We start from the raw sequence: 19,431 nt of genomic DNA on the forward strand, positions 1-19,431 counted from the left end.
GTGAGGTAGGTGAAGTAGGTAAGATAGGTAAGGTAGGTGAAGTAGGTGAAGGAGGTAAGATAGCTAAGGTAGGTAAGGTAGATGAATTGGGTGAAGTAGTTGAAGTAGGTGAGGTAGGTGATGTAGGTGAGGTAGGTGAAGTAGGTGAGGTAGGTGAAGTAGGTGAGGGAGGTGAAGTAGGTGAGGGAGGTGAAGTAGGTGAAGTAGGTGCGGTAGGTGAAGTAGGTGAAGTAGGTGAGGTAGGTGAAGTAGGTGAGGTAGGTGAGGTAGGTGAGGTGAGGGAGGTGAAGTGCAGGTGAAGCAGGTGCGGTAGGTAATGCAGGGGTAAGGTAGGTGAAGTAGGTGAAGAGGTAAGATAGGTAAGGTAGGTGAAGTGAGGTGAAGCGAGGTGAAGCAGGTGGAGGTAGGTGATGAGGGTGAGGTAGGTGAAGCAGGTGAGGGGAGGTGAAGAGGTAGAAGAGGTGGGTAGGTAATGTAGGTAAGGTAGGTGAAGTAGGTGAAGTAGGTAAGATAGGTGAAGTAGGTGAAGTAGGTGAAGTAGTTAAAGTAGGTGAGGTAGGTGAAGTAGGTGAGGTAGGTGATGCAGGTGAAGTAGGTGAAGTAGGTGAAGTAGGTGAGGTAGGTGATGCAGGTGAAGTAGGTGAAGTAGGTAAGATAGGCAAAGTAGGTAAGGTAAGTGAAGTAGGTGAAGTAGTTGAAGTAGGTGAGGTAGGTGAAGTAGGTGAAGTAGGTGAGGTAGGTGAGGTAGGTGAAGTAGGTGAAGTAGGTAAGACAGGCAAAAGCAGGTAAGGCAAGGAAGAGGTGAAGAAGGAAGTAGGTGAGGTAGGTGAAGTAGGTGGGAGGTAGGTGAAGCGAGGTGAGGTAGGTGATGCAGGTGAAGCTAGGTGAAGTAGGTAAGATAGATAAGGTAGGTGGATAGGTGAGGTGGTGGGTACAGGTGAAGCAGGTGAGGTAGGTGAGGTAGGTGAAGTAGGTGAAGTAGGTAAGATAGGCAAAGTAGGTAAGGTAAGTGAAGTAGGTGAAGTAGTTGAAGTAGGTGAGGTAGGTGAAGTAGGTGAGGTAGGTGAAGTAGGCGAGGTAGGTGATGCAGGTGAAGTAGGTAAGATAGGTAAGGTAGGTGAATTAGGTGAAGTAGTTAAAGTAGGTGAGGTAGGTGAAGTAGGTGAGGTAGGTGATGCAGGTGAAGTAGGTGAAGTAGGTAAGATAGATAAGGTAGGTGAAGTAGGTGAGGTAGGTGAACAGGGGGAGGTAGGTGGGCGAGGAGGTGAGGTGACAGGAAGTAGGTGAAGTAGGTGAAGTAGGTGAAGAGGGTGAGGTAGGTGAGGTAGGTGAAGCAGGTGAGGCAGGTGAAGTAGGTGAGGCAGGGTGATTAAGGAGAAGAGGGTGGTTTATAAGAAGAAGAGGTGAAGCAGGTGGAGGTAGGTGGAGGGTAGGTGAAGAGGTAAGAATAGGTGATAGCTGACATAAGAAGTTATAAGGCAGATAAGGTAGGTGAAGTAGGAGGTGAGGTATTATAGGTGAGGTAGGTGAAGCAGGTGAGGTAGTGAAGCAGGAGGTAGGTGGGGTTTAGGCAGCGAGGTAGGTGAAGTAGGTGAGGTAGGTGAAGTAGGTGAGGTAGGTGATGCGGGTGAAGTAGGTGAAGTAGGTAAGATAGATAAGGTAGGTGAAGTAGGTGAGGTAGGTGAAGTAGGTGAAGTAGGTGAGGTAGGTGAGGTAGGTGATGCAGGTGAAGTAGGTGAGGTAGGTGATGCAGGTGAAGTAGGTGAGGTAGGTGATAGACAAGGCAGGAAGCGAGGTGAGGCAGGTGAAGCAGGTGAAGCAGGTGAGGCAGGTGAAGCAGGTGAGGTAGGTGATGCAGGGGTGAAGAGGTGGAAGCAGGTAGTTTATAGGGTAAGATAGATAAGGTAGGTGAAGTAGGTGAGGTAGGTGAAGTAGGTGAAGTAGGTGAGGTAGGTGAAGTAGGTGAGGTAGGTGATGCAGGTGAAGTAGGTGAAGTAGGTGAAGTAGGTAAGATAGATAAGGTAGGTGAAGTAGGTGAGGTAGGTGATGCAGGTGAAGTAGGTGAAGTAGGTGAAGTGGGTAAGGTAGGTGAAGTAGGTGAAGTAGGTGAGATATGTGAAGTAGGTGAGATAGGTGAAGTAGGTAAGGTAGGTGAGGTAGGTTAGGAAGGTGAGGAAGGTGATGTAGGTGAGGTAGGTGAGGTAGGTGAAGTAGGTGAAGTAGGTGAGAATGGTGAGGAAGGTAATGTAGGGGAGGTAGGTGAGTTAGGTGAAGTAGGTGAGGTAGGTGAAGTAGGTGAGGTAGGTGATAAAGAGACGTGACACTCACCTCAGACTCTCCCACTTCTTCAGATCCTGGTATCTTGGCTTTGGCCCTGAGCTGTTCGTGGAAGTTTTGTAGTTCCTTCCTGAGGTCCTCTCCGCAGGGTGTCTCCTCAAGTTCCTCGTCGGTAAGGTTCTTGAATCCCAAGATGGCATTCATCTGCTCTCGGGGAGGACAACGGAACTCGCGGGTCTTCCTGGCAGCCACAGAGGACGGCAAGTCTGACTGCTTGATCTCAATGTACCGCCTTAGCTGATCTTGTTGGATCTGAAGGTTAAATTAACAGTTGCGTTACACTTTGTGAGTCAAACAGTAAGGCGGTCAGATTAGTGTGACAGAAAGAGACTAAGACTGCACCTTGTATGTGATTGGGTTGGTTCCTTCGCCTTCTTGGATTTATGTCATTACAATTTAATTAACTGGTGTAGAAGTTAGTTTAAATTATGTTTCTCACTGGAATACGAGTAATATAGAGTTGTGGACAAAAAGACTTCGGCAAGCAGGGAGGGAGTGCTGGTGAGATTTTCGTTTGACAGCACAAATTGATTTTTTATATCTAATTATGACGCATGCTTATCTTACACCAACACTGTGCGATAAATAACTCAATACGTAAAAGTTGAATGTTTGAGGAGACTTATCAACACCACCCTGATGCTACGGTACCAAGTCTCCGCCTACACCCCATCCCTCCCATTACACCCCCTCCCTTCCTGTCTGCCAACCTGCCGAATTCTTTTCGTCTACAACTGTACAGTACATATGGATACAGAAAGTATTTCTGTCTCTTCTTCCTTCACAGAAAAAATGGAACGAAGAAATAAAGATGGAAGGAAGTATAAAACATCTAAAGTGAGAGAAGAGAACAACCACCTAAAACGGGGATTCAGGCGACTGATGCAGGTTAGGCATCAGGTGTGAGCGTGCCACCAAACACTTGCCTCGCCCACGTAGTCTTGAGCGAAGGCAATGAGAGACTCAACACGATGACGCTTCTGCACATCGAGGAGGTGGTGCAGCACGTAACACAGCTGTAGCTTCACGCCCTCAGCGACCTCCATCGACAAAATACCTATACGGTTTTCGTCTTTACCCTCTGAAGTATATAACCATTAGCTGTAATATATTACCTTCATCCACTGAAACATACAGCAGTTAAATTAATACCTTTAATTTGTTCATCTTTATTATGCTGGTAAGATATAAATTTTATGGTTTATAGCATATGAGAGGACTGCGAGTCACCAAAATCCTCGTTGGTACAGAATACTACAGATAACTGGAATTCAGGTCTATAAACACTATCATATATAGCAGCAAAAAATACTAATCTTAAAAAGTTACAGTTCTTGTAACATGATTCATGTTAAACAAAACAAAATCCACGCTTTATGTCATTTTATAAACGAGATGAGGCAGTGTGGCGTTTGATCACCCCCACAGGCCCGCCACAACGCCTACCTGGCTCAAAGTCTGGGTCCCACGTCTGAGGGTCGATCATAAGGAGGAGTCGTTTGATATCGTCGTCCTGCAGGATGCCCACCAACAGCAGCTTGTCTACCAGTTTCAGCAGCGGCCTGTAACATACACACATACAGTACAAGTTATCACACAATCTGGTGTACTATTATTATTTCGTGTTGTTGTCTAAACGAGCTGTCTATACTAGCTAGGGGACCTGACGCTGCAGGGCTTGTTTATGAGAGGCAGCCCATAGCCTATTGCGTGACTACACTCCATCAACTACACAATCATCTATACCCCCAGTATAAGAAAGCAATATTTCAAGTCTCTAGGTTTCATGGTTTTGTTGCTATGGCGCTGACTGACTGACTGACCGTCTCACACACACACAATCTCTCTTTTATGAATTTTTATACAAAATGTTCTCATAAATCAAGTTATATATCTCAGTAACATTTGATTTGCCACTGAACCAAATCTCAATGTCCTCTGATTGGCCAGTGAGAGAAAGTCTTAATGCCTTCTGATTGGCCAGTCAGCCAAGTCTCGAGGGGACGTAAAGACAAATCTATGTAACAACAGTCTTAATCACTTACACAAAAAGATTTTCGTTGCTGCCGCCGATGGAATCTCTGTTGTGGATCTGATTGGTCTTGACGGCTTCTGCGAGGGCATTCATGACGAACTCTCTGGCTACGTCGAGTGGGAAGTAAGGTGAGGAGAGCCCCTTGATGGTCTCTATGTTGGTGCTGGACACGTGAGTGGAATGGATGGAGATAGTCTCGGGGTTTACCAGATGACTAAAGTAGGCAGGAATAAGCAGGGAGGGTAGACGGGTAGGGCAGGCGGGTGGGTTGACGGGTACGTGAGTGGGTGGGTGGGTGGGTGGTCGAGGGTAGGATCAAGTTGAAAGTGGTTGGTATGGCATGCAGGTAATGGATTCCAGAGAGAAACGATGAGTGAGAAAATATGGAGAGAAAAATATTGTTGTTCCGGCGACGTTTAGAATCAAAGTGGTGGCGGTGGTGGAGCAGTTGCAGGAGACCAAGCGTTGGGGTGGAGTGGAGGGTGGTATGGCCAAGCAGGGCACACGAGGCCAAAACAATGTAAGAAAAAAGTAAAAAAATATATAAATACACGTAACAGAGAACAGAAACATGACGTAAATAAGTTGAATTTTGCCCGATGTGGTAAAAATGGTCAGAGTTGGCGCTTTACTTTACGACATACAGAACAAATCAACATATAAAACAAGAGAACATAAATGATAATTATAAATAAACAACTAACTAGGTTAAAAAAAACTAACATACATTAGAATCACAAAACTACGTGGAAATTTATCGTTAGTTAAATGTTAGTCAATCTTAAACATTAATTCAACATTATAAAAAACAATAACAGTTTTACATAAACCTGCCAGGTGAGAAACAACACCTGTGTCATGAGAGTGGCGACCTGCTACCTCCACACCTCTAATTGTGCCGTTTTTTTAAGTATCAACTGCACGCAAAGGTCAATCAAGTGTTGTAAGTTGATCAAAACTTATAGAAAAGTTGAAGGCTGGAGAGTAGCAAGTCGCTGTTTTACCTGAACGCTCATTAAGTTTAGCTAAGATTATAATAGCCACTGAGTCTCTCTTCTTATACTAAATAAATTAAAACCGGGTTGTAGTATACGACTAACTTAACCCAAACTTTATGTTTAAACAAGAACCTTAGTGTCTTCTGTTGGAGAAAAATGTAGAGATAAACCAGCTGAGTGGAGTGTGTAAAACAACAACATATCTGGCTAAATTTAAGTTTTGCATGGCTCCAGTGACCTACAACAGCAGTGTATGATAAGATGGCACCACTATTAACACATACGTGATATCAGACATAGACATGACGGGACGGACGGACTCGGTGTGGATGGCGGACATGGAGTTGCCCATTCCTTCCTCAGAGTAGATTTCCTTCAGCTCGCTGCTCAGCGGCACGATGAACTCGTTGTGGGTGACCTCCCTGTACACGATACATATTCAATAACAAACGAGAAACTGCTTCTACAACAGTAGAGTAATATTCAACAAGTGTCGATTACTAGAACACCAGTAGAAAACTGTGAAGACTTACATTGTGTTAGCAAAGCTCTCAAGATGCAACGCTATCAGGAGGTTGTAGAAGCCCATTCGGAGAGGGCCAGACATGTACTCGCTCTGCATGGCATACAGCAATTGTTTCTGGTCGACGTGAGAACAGAGGGTGTGGGCGGCGCGGTAATTGCTCTGATAGCACACGGCGCAGTACAGAGCAAGTGTGTGAGAGTGGAAGCTCAGTAACTTGTCGTATTCGATCAATTCGAGGATGTCGATGCATCGATCCTCCTCAGGGATGTGGAGGGCGAGCATCGGCACGGAGTCCTCAGCCAGCATGGACCAGCCGCGGATGTCAGAGAGTTTGAGGGCGTGAATTCTGAGTGACGTGTTGGGTACCCGTGACCACTGGTAAGGCTGTAACACAACAACACACAGAACATGTGAGGCAATCCTACTATTTAAAATATATCTTGAGTATATACAGCATACTCGGGGTTTAAGGGGGCAGGCCAGAGCATACATGTCATAAATTTAACAAATGGGTATACTCAGAGCACGTTTAGCATACTCCCAGCGTGTGGGCATACCTTAAGTATCTGGACTTTGAGGCGGGGGGGCATCTGGGGCACGACATGTTTATCACTGTTCTGGAGGACGGCCGCACTCAGGGGCAGCGTGTTGGGGGTACGACCCAACTCGATCTGCAGCACCTCCTTGCTGGTAGGCTCCAGGAACACCCCAGGGAAGAGCTTGGTGCCGGGCTCCATGCGGTACTTGTGTCGCGTGTCCTTGCCGTCACACTGCAGCGTGATGAAGCCCGTCGAAGTGTCGATGAAGCAACCGATGAACATGCCCTGAGAGGCACCCTTACTGCCTGTGTCTGACGTCACCTCCGCATGCAGCTCGTCAGCGCGGAACATGTAACAGCTGTGACGCTCCACGCTGTAAAGGTACACAACAATTATACAGTTTCATTCTACAAACTGTACATCAGTTGAGTTGGATAGTACAAAAAGGGATATTAGTAAAGGGATGGACAAGGAACTACCTGTGAGGACGATACTTAACTCAGAGGAAAGAATTACTTGAGGTCCATTAGATCAGCACCTGAGGCAGCAACACCACTGGCCTATACAATACAATCACATGATATTTCCAATAAGTAAACAACTAGAGCACCCCACGTCGGTGATCAAGGTTTACTAACTAGTACGACTGACACAATAAAACATGTAACATCGTTTATTATATAACAACTTGTACTCACGCATTCTGGATGTGTCCCTCCTCGGTGTACTCTTGCACGATGACGGAGCGCACTTTGCTCTGGTCGAAGGCGGTGTCGTGGATATGGTACTGCGTGGTGACCCAACCTATGTAGACGTGGGCGGGGTCCTGACCGGGAAAGATCCTCACACCATAGAAGTATTCGTTCATCAGCTTGAGGCACTCAGGATCAAATAGCTCCTCCTCCCGCAGCTCCTCCGTGGCACCCTGCCGATATAGATCAGTTATTCCCGCCACTATCTACAGCACCCCAACTCATGTTATATTCATTCTAAATGTGGGCCAATGACGCAGAAACAAATTATTACTGTACATAGATTATAAAAGCCTCTATTTTCGGTGAAAGTTTATCGTGAGTTGGGGTCAGTGTAGATGAGCCAACTGTACCTGTCTCTCAGGAATAGCTGGAGGCACCAACTTGGTCTCTATGCCCTGAGAGAGCCTGACGGAGGGAGAACGGTTCTTCCTGCCGGGGCGAGGCACTTCCAAGCTGTTGGAAGAGGGCTCTGGGGTGCGGCCTTTACTTCTGGAGCGGTCAGCACTCGCCTCACGCTTTTTACTGAAGAACCTGCGAGGGAGAACCATGAGTCATCCCCAGGTTCACCGCCTCGTCCCTCAACAGGCAACTGATAATAACTATATTTCACTATACACACCATTATTTGATTCTGGATTCTATTAGCAAGTTAGTAAGAAACTGTTCATTATCCAGTAGTACTTATAGAGATAAGTCCAATTGGAAAATGAATTAAGAATACGCATCACCAACAACACTGAACATCTTCGGCCACCACCACTGTAGCAATACCAGAACATTAATAAAATATAGAAGTAAACACAGATTCCAGAAGTAAATAAATATAATGCCAAGTTGATAAAGAGTGTGAGGAGGACTGAGCCGCTGGTCCAGCCTCATGATTAAGGGAACACAAGTTGCTCACCATGTCTACAAGAGTCAAGCCACCATATGTACACTGAGAAACATGTAAAGCTTGTATATACATATACATATATATATATATATATATATATATATATATATATATATATATATATATATATATATATATATATATATATATATATATATATATATATATACACATATATACACACATATACATATATATATATATATATATATATATATATATATATATATATATATATATATATATATATATATATATATATATATATATATATATATATATATGTGTATATACATATATATATATATATATATATATATATATATATATATATATATATATATATATATATATATATATATTTCATGTAACCACAATGAAAACGTGGATAAGATACAGCAGGAAGACAACGGAGCTGTGTTATTCAACATCTTCGGATGAGCAACTAAAGCGTGGTTGCCCCTGAAGATGTCTTGATAAAGACGAGAAAGCCTAGGCAATTCGTTGCTTCCATTTTCCTGTGATTTTATCAAGATATATACATATATATATATATATATATATATATATATATATATATATATATATATATATATATATATATATATATATATATATATATATATATATGTGTGTGTATGTGTATGTATGTATGTATGTATGTATGTACGTACATCTATCCATACGGAATAAACATTAAAATGCAGTGCAGCTTGAACGCTGCCAAACAACAATGGTAAAATAGGATCATACAAAATAGAAAAGGTTTCTTGTCCCATAAAATGTTGATAACTGCAGGAGAGCAGTAGCAGGGCGCGTCCAGCCAGGTGCCCGAGAGCAGCGTGACCCGCCAACCCCTGCTGACCACAACACCCGCACTCTCAACCTTAACTGCTCCTCCCTCCCTTTAACTTATGGCAACTTTAACTGTCTGTCAAAAGAGTGAAAATCATACCGAAAATGGAACATTCACTACAATAAAAATTGATAAAATGCCGACAACAACATTAATTTGTAACATTAAAAGCTGTCATTCGTTAAATAGGGAGCCGGAGATCTTGGTTAGCTGGTTAATGTTACAATCAAGGGTGTTTATATGTATATATATATATATATATATATATATATATATATATATATATATATATATATATATATATATATATATATAATTACAGCGACCTTGAGTTGGCCTTTATAGGATCATATTAGACATACAGTACTTAAGAACAGATGAATAATTACATGATACAGTGCTGATATAACTTGTCTAGTTACTTGTGGAAAGTGTTGCGAACAGGGGAGGCTGTACAGTAAATGTGACGGAAAAGGCAAGAGAACGAGTGTGGTGACGAGGCGCCAGGTGCCCCTGGCTGCCCCAGCGCTAGGTGCCCTGGCTTCCCATGACACAGGTGCCCTGGGCTTCCTAGGACACTAAGCGCTCCTGGCTGCCCGCGCTAGGGTGACCCCTGGCTACCCAGGACACAGGTGCCCGGGCTTCCTAGGACACTAAGCGCCCTTGGCTGCCCCAGCGCCCTGACACCAGGTGCCCCAGGCTGACCTGGACGCCAGGTGCCCCTGGCTTCCTGGACAATAGGTGTTCGTGGCTGCCCAGGACACTAGGTGTTCCTAATTGCCCAGGACACCAGGCAGCTCCTGGCTGCCTGGGGCACTAAGTGCTTAAGGCGCGTGGTGCCGCTGGTTGTCGCGGGCACCGCGTGGCTGGTGCAGGGTGTGGGCGTGAAGAAAATATAGGCGTGCTGTTACATGAAGTAAAGGTGACGCATTAGTACCTGGCAGCCATGACGGCGGTCACGGCGGTGTGGAACTGTCTGCTCAGTCCAGCCGGCGGAGGAACACGACAAGGTCAGTGAGGGATCCAACTCCACCCTTGCCCACCCTATTAAGCCAAACTGTTAAACTGGTCCCCATGAGTAGACATCACATGCAACAACAATCCATATTTCCAGTATATCATGTGATAAGGAAGCGTAATGACTTGACGGAGGCAGTAGACGGCCCCGGTGCCTCGTCGGCAGGGGTCCCATACTGCAACCAGTCACTCACCTGCTCTTGAACCTGAGGCGCCGTTCCGCTCGGTCTCACGTATCAGGTCCATGCTTGCAAGAGAGACACTCAGTTGCAGTAGAACATCGCCCATAAGTTAATGACTCTGCACTTCAGATTTAAACGAATATTACTGACTTCCAAAATACATTTTGTGGATGTTCTACATGTATTGGAAATCCGTGTTTAGTAAGGACAAACACTTGGGGGATATGAGTGATAGATATATGGCGCCTAGCAGTTAGTAGAATAGTGTCAAAGCTCTCTCACACTAGTTGGTCAGAAGTTTTGTTTGTGTTCATCTGGGGAAGGAAGGCGGAGTCTTAGTGATACGAGCGCCTCGCCGCTCGCTCACCTCGCCACCCTCACCTCACCACACTTACCTGAAGGCGACTTGCCGCTTCTTCTCTCTGCTGGTTCCGGTGTCGCCTCCTGGGTGTCGGCCTGCACCTCCGCCGTCAGTGTACCTGAACGACGCTCACTATGTAAGTCATGAGTATATGGGCTGAAATCTTAACATAAATAATATATAAAAGAGAGAGGGAGAGTGAAGACATATATAGGTGAGCAGGTGTTATCATCAATAAGTACTTGAACTATATAACGATAAAGATACAGGAGGAAACCCTGTATGTATGTAGACGGTGCTTAAGACGAGTCGCTCAGGACAAAGGTGGGGTGTGTATATGTACAGACGTATAGATACGTACCAGGTTCAGGTGTAGTCTTCAACAGGGCGGTCTTCCTGGCGATCCTCGTCTGCCTCCACACCCTCCTCGTTGGTAATGCAGCTCTGTTGGAGACCAAAATTGGCACCATCATCACTATGGCCGGTATAAAGCTATACATATGTTGTTGTAATAATAATAATAATAATAATAATAATAATAATAATAATACAATAATAATAATATTATTATTATTTATTCAGTGAAATTATGGTACAGATTTACAATATATATATATATATATATATATATATATATATATATATATATATATATATATATATATATATATATATACAAACTATGCAGGTATCAGTTCAGCATGGATATACTCCTGCTGCCATATGGCATCACAAAAAAATATGACCTAGTTCCAGGTTGCTGATCTGACTTTCTGCCTCATTTACACACAATTGCAGGGTCTCAATTGTTTCTCTTACTTTGACAACACAACATATTGTCATGTCGAGGCATAACCTGGTAGTATAATGTTTGTAAACTAGGCGTTTTGGTTATTTTGAGTCCCAGGCAACAGTTATTTTGGCAAGTTTAGAGATTTTCGTGTATATATTGATGTAATACTTATGTAAGAATATTCTAGAATGTATGGTATCATTTTTTTATAATTTACTTCTTATTGTAAGCCTTGATCAGAATAGAACGTTCTAGAACTCCTAGGCGTCTCTGGGTTGTGCTAGCAGCTAGGGTGTTCGGATCGTCTGCTGATGAGGTATACAGTATAAGCGGGTGCGGCTGACCGCACTCGGCGAGGCAAGGTCTTCTGCTCCCGAGGTACGACGTGAACCTGACGATGAGGGTGACCTGTGACCAGGCGAAGGTCGTAAGACTGTATCCACTCACATGCCCTAACCCAAGCAACTAAACCTCCTTGTCCTAAGGAAGTTGTTTGACTCCTTAGGAATCAGGAGGTGACAAGGGTCGTCCGCAGACCTTATGGTCACCTTTCGATTGGGGACAGGCCCAGCAATAGCAAACATTACAGAAATTAAAGGATCAAGATACAAGTGGAAGCTCACACAAAGGATAACTGTGTTGGGAGTCATCTCCCACACCGAGATAGAACTCCTTGAAAAGAAGAGTTGGCCCAGCTGATCGAGACCTGTTCTCAATAGTACGAAAGCTCACCAGCATAACTGCACTGGTTGGTTACCCAAAGAATCTACCAAGACTGTTTTGCTGGGATGGGAAACATCCCAGGAAGACCGTATGAGAGAAAACCCACAAGTATAAATGCCAGAGGTATGGCCATCTGGCAGGAAGTGTCGAGCTCGGGAGGTCTGTTGCAATTGGGACACCCAGGCACCAGCACACCAACTGCTCGGCGGCCGCCAAGAAATGCGCAGCTATAGGGCCCTCACTCCTCCCGACCGGGAGTGTCCCAGGTGGAGGAGTGTAGGGTGGCTAAGCTGCGAAACGAGAAAAAATGGGCTACAAGGAGGCTCTTCTTGTAGAAGACCGAAGAAAAAGAAGAATCAAGACCCCAACAAGACCACAGAAGAGAAGCCAGAATTAAACAGAGAGAAGAAAAGACAAACAAGCCAAAAGCCAGAAACAGTAACATTAAATTATCAGCGTTTTTAGACCTTTCGAGTATATACCAGAACAAGACCAAGAAGAAAATGGAAATTGAAAAGCAAAAGAACAAAAGGAAGAGCTTCAAAGAAAACGACTTAGGAAAAAAAAAACAGCTTCGACCGAAATAGCCGAAAGGCGAAGTGCCCAGTAATCTCCAAACAAGCCCAAGCTGACTCAGTCAGTCGATTGTTTCTGCTGAGTATCAAGATCAAGCCTAGTAGGTAGTAGGACAACTGAAGATAATTGTTGTGCAAGTATTGGGGAATTGTTGTAAGCAATTTAAAAGTGAAAAGACTAAGGAATTGTACACTGGTAGTGTGCTGACTACATATTCGAAGTAAGTCCAGCTTACCCTATGAACAGTGTTGTGAAGAATTAGTGACTATTAAAGAGGCCTACAGTGCACAAGTGTGTTTCTGTGATCTGGTGAAAATCTACCTGCCTGTTGTTTGTCTGTACACTGATACCAATCGTCGGAAATTACTGGCGGGACAGTCAGTGGTAATTCGATGACACTTAGAGATATCTACTGCTTCTGTACATACGACCCTGGCCGTTGGTAACCAGTGGTGGAAGCTGGGTAAGCGGTGAAAGGAGGTCATAACAATACTTACTATATATCGTTTTCTCACTAGTGATTTTTGTTTTTAGTTTTGTATTTATTTATTATTAATATTATTATTATTTTGTCATTATTATATATTTTATCGCCCCTGGTGGTAATCCGTAAAAAAAACGGTGCGTAGGCCGTAGAGTATACAGTAAGGTTCCTATGCCTAGACAATGCAGGTAAACAACGGTAATCAGTAAAGCAATTTGACAAAAATAAAATAACTCATAGATACTTTTATTAGGATATAAAACATGACGCCTTGTGTGACGAACAGGACCTGAGGAGGCAACGTCTCAGTCAGGGACACAGACGAGTAAACACTGTTATGGTTTGTGCCTTCCAAGACAATTGATTAGTTATTCCTTATGGCGTATGATACTACCATACTCTGTTAGTTCAACAGATGCTTTTGTATAAATTATTTGTTTACATTTATAATACTGTATGTTAGGATGATTATTCATATTGTTTTAATGTTTTCAACATTTTAGTAAAAGTACAGCTCATGAATTTAATCGACAGCATTAACAAATTTATACAAATAGAATATTAGAAAAAAGGAAGATGGTACCAGCAGTGTCCTTCATGGGTGCTCTCTCTCGCGTGGTGTCGCTTTGTAAATATTGTAAATGGCGTCCTTGGAGAAATTTTTGGTTTGAAAGTGACCATATTTCTTAGCTAAAAGCAGGACATACCAAAATCATGGAAAGAAAAACCAACAATCCATACACCAAAACCGATTACTGTATAGTTATAATTGACCCAAAACCAAAACAATGGACGAGTTGTCAGTTCTGAGTAAACACAAAAATATACTTTGCCACGTTCGTAGAGTGATACGGTATGAATAATGTGTAATAAAAGTTTAAGAGTCCTGCTATAATAGTCGAGATAAGTTTATTTCTCTAGAAACAGGGCCGCCATTTGCAATGACGTCACCAGTTTCCGCAGACGACGTTCTCCAACAAACTCACTGCTGCAGTCGGAGGTAGTACAAAGGATGGCCTCTTCAGACCCCAAATGCCACGTTCAGGTAAGTTTTACGGGTGTTTTTATGGTCTATGTCATGGACATTTCATAAGTGAAGAAATGTGCCGCAAGAGCAGCTTATGGACATAAAAACTCTATGTTCACACCAGCTCAGTTGTCATGTATTCCTTCCTAGTACTTTTTTTCAGTGCATTTACAAGTATATCAGTACTAGATGGAGATACAAGTCAATTTAAGTAATGACACTGTCTGGACTTTGTTTTGAGAATGCATTAGGTTATATCATCACTTATATTAATTAATGGGTGAAATTTTACTTCTACATAAGTATTTGGAATGTTTTGATTCGTGTTAGGCTATATTGGGTAAATATAAAGTTTTGGTCATCCTGCTTAGACATGCAGACTATGTTTTTCTGAACGATTTTGAGCTTTATTTATGTCGGAAATCACTAATTTTGAGTTACTACCCCCACTTACCGGTGTATGTTAAGCCTTATAACTGTAATATAACATCATACCGACCTAACCTAACCTAACCTAACCTAACATATGACCTGTATTTTCTTATGCCACTGAAAAATGTTTTGACAGAAACCCCGTAGAGATAATGTGTCTTATTGTTTAAAGTAGTTAATCCCATAGTTAGAATCTTAAGGTTCCCCAGATGACAAAACCAAAATAATACCAATATTGTTTGGAATGTTTATACTATGAAATTTGTAGTATATTAAATTAGTAATGTTTATATATTCAATATAGCCTTACTGTGTTGCACAGTAAAGCACAATTAATTATCGAATAATATTTATTTACAGAGCCGATCAGCCGAGATGGTTGGACAACTACTTCAGGGTTCATCAAGGCAGAGAAAAATTTACAAAGTAGGTGTCTTTATGATTGTAGAGTCTTATCAAGAACTCTGCCATCCAGCTATGAAGCACGTTAAATTACATCTGTCATCTGGCATCTCAAGCCCATCCCTGGCCATGGTCGTCTAGTCCTTCCACAACATTAAATATAGACATCGGTGACAAAAACTTACATTTTCCAGACATGAAATAGAGAACAGTGATGAAAACTTCCACGTTGGAGTTATCGGTCTTTGCATCATTTTGGCATCAGCAAGTAAACACACACGGTGATACTTTTTTTTACGGGGATTACCGGGCAGGTAATGACCCACATCAGGGTCTGGGGGCGCTGGTGGTAGAAGCAGTACCGCTCTTGCCTTGCAAGCAAGATGTCACAGGTTCGATTCGGGCCGGTGGAAAAGTTGTTTGGACATACTTCCTACCCCAATTGGTCCCTGTTTACCAGCAGTAAAGTAGGTACCTGTTGTAAAGAAAGTTGCGAATTCGTATTCAGGGAAAGTTGTAAAGTTGTTGGAGCTTCCTATAACTTGATGACAAAAAAATATTGACTCTTCAGGCCTACGCCCTTGACCCTAGGTTCTACGCTCTTAACTCACGAATATGAAAGGCAGCATGAACTTAGCATGCTTCCCTGTTGGGCGTTGTAATCTTCTGCACTTCACCTTACATAGGATGTGGGGTGCCCAATAAAAAAAGAAATCAGAGCCGCAGGGGCGAAATATAATATATAATAATATCTATTATTATTTACAACAATTAATCAAATTAATAGCAAATTAATAACAATAAAATAAAATAATAACAAAATGATAACCATAAATAAATACAAAATCGAAAAAATAAATCAAGAGTGAGAAATTATATACATTATATATATTTGTGTTGTCCAGGTAAGAGAAAATTGAGACCCTGCAATTGTGCGTAAATGAGGCGAACAGTTAGATCAGTAACCTGGGACTTGGTCACAATTTTCGTGATACCGTGGCAGCAGGGTCTACATTAGACCACACATGCTAATATCTTCCCAGGCGGTAGTACCTCCCTGTTTGGTAGCTGCCTATCTACCTACTTGGCAGTAATCTACTTAAACCTAAAAATGGTATGGCTGTGTATATCAACATTGTATATGGCCAAAGTCCTGTATTCAACCTATGACGTCACAACCAATTACAGAGCTTTTCGCAGTCACGTGACTTTTTAGCTACTTTAACCATTATGTTTTATGTTTTGGACCAATTTATTAAAAATATCATTACCATAGTGAGTTTAAGCGTTTTCTTTACCCGCTGACCTGCCATCTTACGGTATGGTATTTGCTATTTACCTTCTAATGCTCGTACTTTTCACTGGATAAGATTTGTTTTGACATCTCCGGGTTGATCTTAGCATATTGTAGGATTCAGCCAGGTTTGCTTGAAGTTAACTTTCGTGACTAGTAAGGCTTTGAGGATGGGGCTTTGAGTTGTGAATTTTCAAATGTCCACAGTTTGTTGATTTGAGAAAAACACATTCGGTAGATGAATTTGTTCCAGGAAGACAGAGAATGAACTGAACCAATTTTAACATGTGGTGGTGAGTAATATCTCTGTCTTTAAAGTGAGTTAACATTTCTACCCAACGCTGGTCTGTAAATAACTTAGCTGCATTCCACCCTGACACTTTTTCCTCAAAAATATAAATTGTAACATAAAACTCGTCAAATATCTCGGTATCAAACTTTGAATCATAGAATTTCTTTTCTGCAGCAACATCAATTATTTCTTAACGTCTTGCCATTTTGGTATTTGCTTTAATGAGGCCCTGCTTCACTTGGCATCAATACTGAACACATGTGTCATACAAATCTGTAACTGTTTTCTTCAATGCAGTTGAGTCAGTTAATCCATCTTCTTCAAGTTTGTTTGCTAGACCCTCACTAAATGCGGCAAAAATACATTGTCTTTCTTGAATTGAAGATTTTGCTTCAAACCATTGATTACGATCATATCTTCTGCTGTTGTATCTTCGTCTTCAATCTTTGAGATGACTTGATGGAAGGTGGCTGACTGACTATGCACAAAGTCGAGCCAGACTTCTGCACAATGCTTCTCAAAACAAATCTTTAGCACAACAGGACATTTTAAACCGGGAAACATTCTAACAATTCTCTCACCAGTGGGCATTAGTGCTAACCATCTTGTTTTACTGTACCCCAGTAGCTGTTTATATTCATTTCCCAAAATTGCAGAAATCCTTCAAGTCTTCTTCTCTAACTGCATACAAGTAGAAATATGAATATATCTTAACAACTGTTTCCACATCAACTGGCAAACAGTCGCAGGCAGTCTGCACACCACCATGTAAAATATTGAGCACAACAACCAATACCAATCAATTCTCTACCTAAGTAGGAATTAAATTTCCTAAAAGTGTTATTAACTCCTTTTCTTTGAGGTTCACCAAAATTACAGTTTGTATTATCACCGCAGAAAGCAACTAGTTTCTTGGGAAGATCATGTTCTTTGATAATACTGTATGTTAAATAGTTCACCACAATATCCGAAGATTCTCCAGCCTGAGACTGAAAGTCAATGAGTTTTACTTGAATACCTTCATAGGGAAGATTTTGGTGCTCCCATGGTTGCTTGTATCAGTTAATATTGCTACAATGAGCATCCTTCAACTGTTTATCCAGTTCTGATAAGGCAAATTGTGCAAATACATTTGTAACACTTGTATGGCATTTCGTTCTGACACATCTAAATTTTGGCTCAAAGCCTTTCTGGAAGATATTTAATGATCATTAGATCGGAAGCTTTGATTCTCTTTGATTGTATGGTAGACCCACAAACCCTCAACAGCAACCACCTCCAGATCCTCACTGCTAGACGATGCACTGACATCAGCAGCTTTTTGTTTCTGTGAGATCAGATCGCAATATCATTATCTCACCATGTGCAATGCTTAAAGCTCTCTGTTACATTTCAATACACCATACATCACTTTCTGTCTTCGTATTTGAAAGAAAGGTTTTTTGACTGCAGGGAAGAATTAAAAGTACACTTTCGCTTGGGTATTTTCCCCACCAAAATGAAGAAAAAACTTTCCACTGAGGATTCAGTGGGCAGCATAACCCCAGTTGCATTTTCCGCCTGTTTTCGTAAATTTTCTTCTCTTGTTGGTAAACATTTTCAATGTTTGTACGTTATATATCAAAATTATAACGTAATATATGGTACAGAAACCACTGTGACATTGCAATGTACTTTTTATATCGGTAAAGGCCTTTATAAACGGCCACAAACAAGTTTACACTCATGTGAATGAAAACTATTAAATGTATTACGTAACATATGGCAAATTATGGCATCTATACATGCGGCCGAATCGAATCGAAAAATGCTAGTGACAGGGAGGAAGGAGGTTCAGAAGAATAAGGGAGGATTGGGTGAATTTTAGGAGGAGAGAATAGGTGCAGTGGTTAAACACCGCTTGCGTGAGGAGTATTAAGTTGGAGCAGCAGCAACTCGCCCGGACGCGGCCAGGAGGCGACAGGACAAGTCAGGCTAGCGTCAGGTCAAGCGTCAGGTGCGTGTTGGGTTGGGCCTTGTGTGGAGAAATGTCTTGGTATTCTTCTTAGCTTGTTGTAGATTTTCTTCTAACTCTCCTCCTCTTCTTGCTCTCTTGAAGTGTCCATTCATTCGTGTTTGGGTCTTGTTGTTCGTCTTCCTCGTGTCTTAAGTCCTCATAGGTGTGGAAGAAGTCGGAAACGGTGAGGTTGACCACGTGGGCTTCAGCTCCACGGGCCTCGTGGTGTTCTTGGTTCTGTGTGGCGGGTGTCTTTCTTGAGTTTTTTTTTTCTTGGGTTTTCTTACTTGGTTTCTTTTCTGCTGGTTTCTTGTCTTGGGAGCGTACAGCAGAGGGCCTCTTTGTAGCTCAGTTTCTTGTCGAGTCGAGCCTTGGCTATCCTGCATTCCTCCTTCCATTTCGGGCAGGTTCGATCGGTGGAGGGAGCTGTGGGCGCCACAGGCAGCGCATTTTTTACTGTGTTGGGGCAGACCGTGTAGCGGTGTCCGGGGTTGCCACACAGGGAGCAGGTGTCCTCCTGCGCCTCACACTTGTTGACAGTGTGTCCGTAGTGCTGGCATTTGTAACAGCGTTTTCGGTCTGCAGTAGGGCTTGACTGGCACAGTTACCCACGCCAGTTGAGCCTCCTTAGGTAAGGTTGTATGGTGTCCGATGAGGGCAGTGGTGTCGGACAGCTTCTTCACAACTCAGGTTGCCCTTGAGGACTCACTCAGCTCTGCTTGGTCCACGTGGGCAATTTCGGCGTGGGAGTTACTCCCAGCTTCAGGTTGTCCCCACTTGTAGGCAATCATTTTAAATGGAATGCCGTTGATGTCTGGGATCTCCGCGAGCTGTACGGGCATACCGTTCTCGGCGAAGGTGATCTTGATGTCACCATGGAGCTTCAGTCGTTCCACCTTGGTGACCCCCAC

General features: G+C 42.6%; 1 protein-coding gene across 1 annotated transcript; it reads right to left on the reverse strand.

Moving 5' to 3' along the window:
* Positions 1–2,328: 2,328 nt before the first annotated feature.
* LOC121873476 (ryanodine receptor-like) lies at positions 2,329–9,922 on the reverse strand (the record flags this gene model as incomplete). Its single annotated transcript, XM_042377061.1, has 10 exons — positions 9,879–9,922; positions 7,541–7,721; positions 7,134–7,360; positions 6,454–6,808; positions 5,904–6,280; positions 5,655–5,792; positions 4,383–4,535; positions 3,784–3,899; positions 3,264–3,418; positions 2,329–2,589 (listed from the first exon to the last, which is right to left on the reverse strand). Coding segments are annotated over exons 1-10 (1,974 nt in total), but the record flags the coding sequence as incomplete, so codon positions are not given.
* Between the last annotated feature and the right edge of the window lie 9,509 nt (positions 9,923–19,431).

This window comes from Homarus americanus, unplaced genomic scaffold (assembly GCF_018991925.1).
Source record: "Homarus americanus isolate GMGI-L3 unplaced genomic scaffold, GMGI_Hamer_2.0 scaffold7486, whole genome shotgun sequence".
Classification (NCBI taxonomy): domain Eukaryota; kingdom Metazoa; phylum Arthropoda; class Malacostraca; order Decapoda; family Nephropidae; genus Homarus; species Homarus americanus.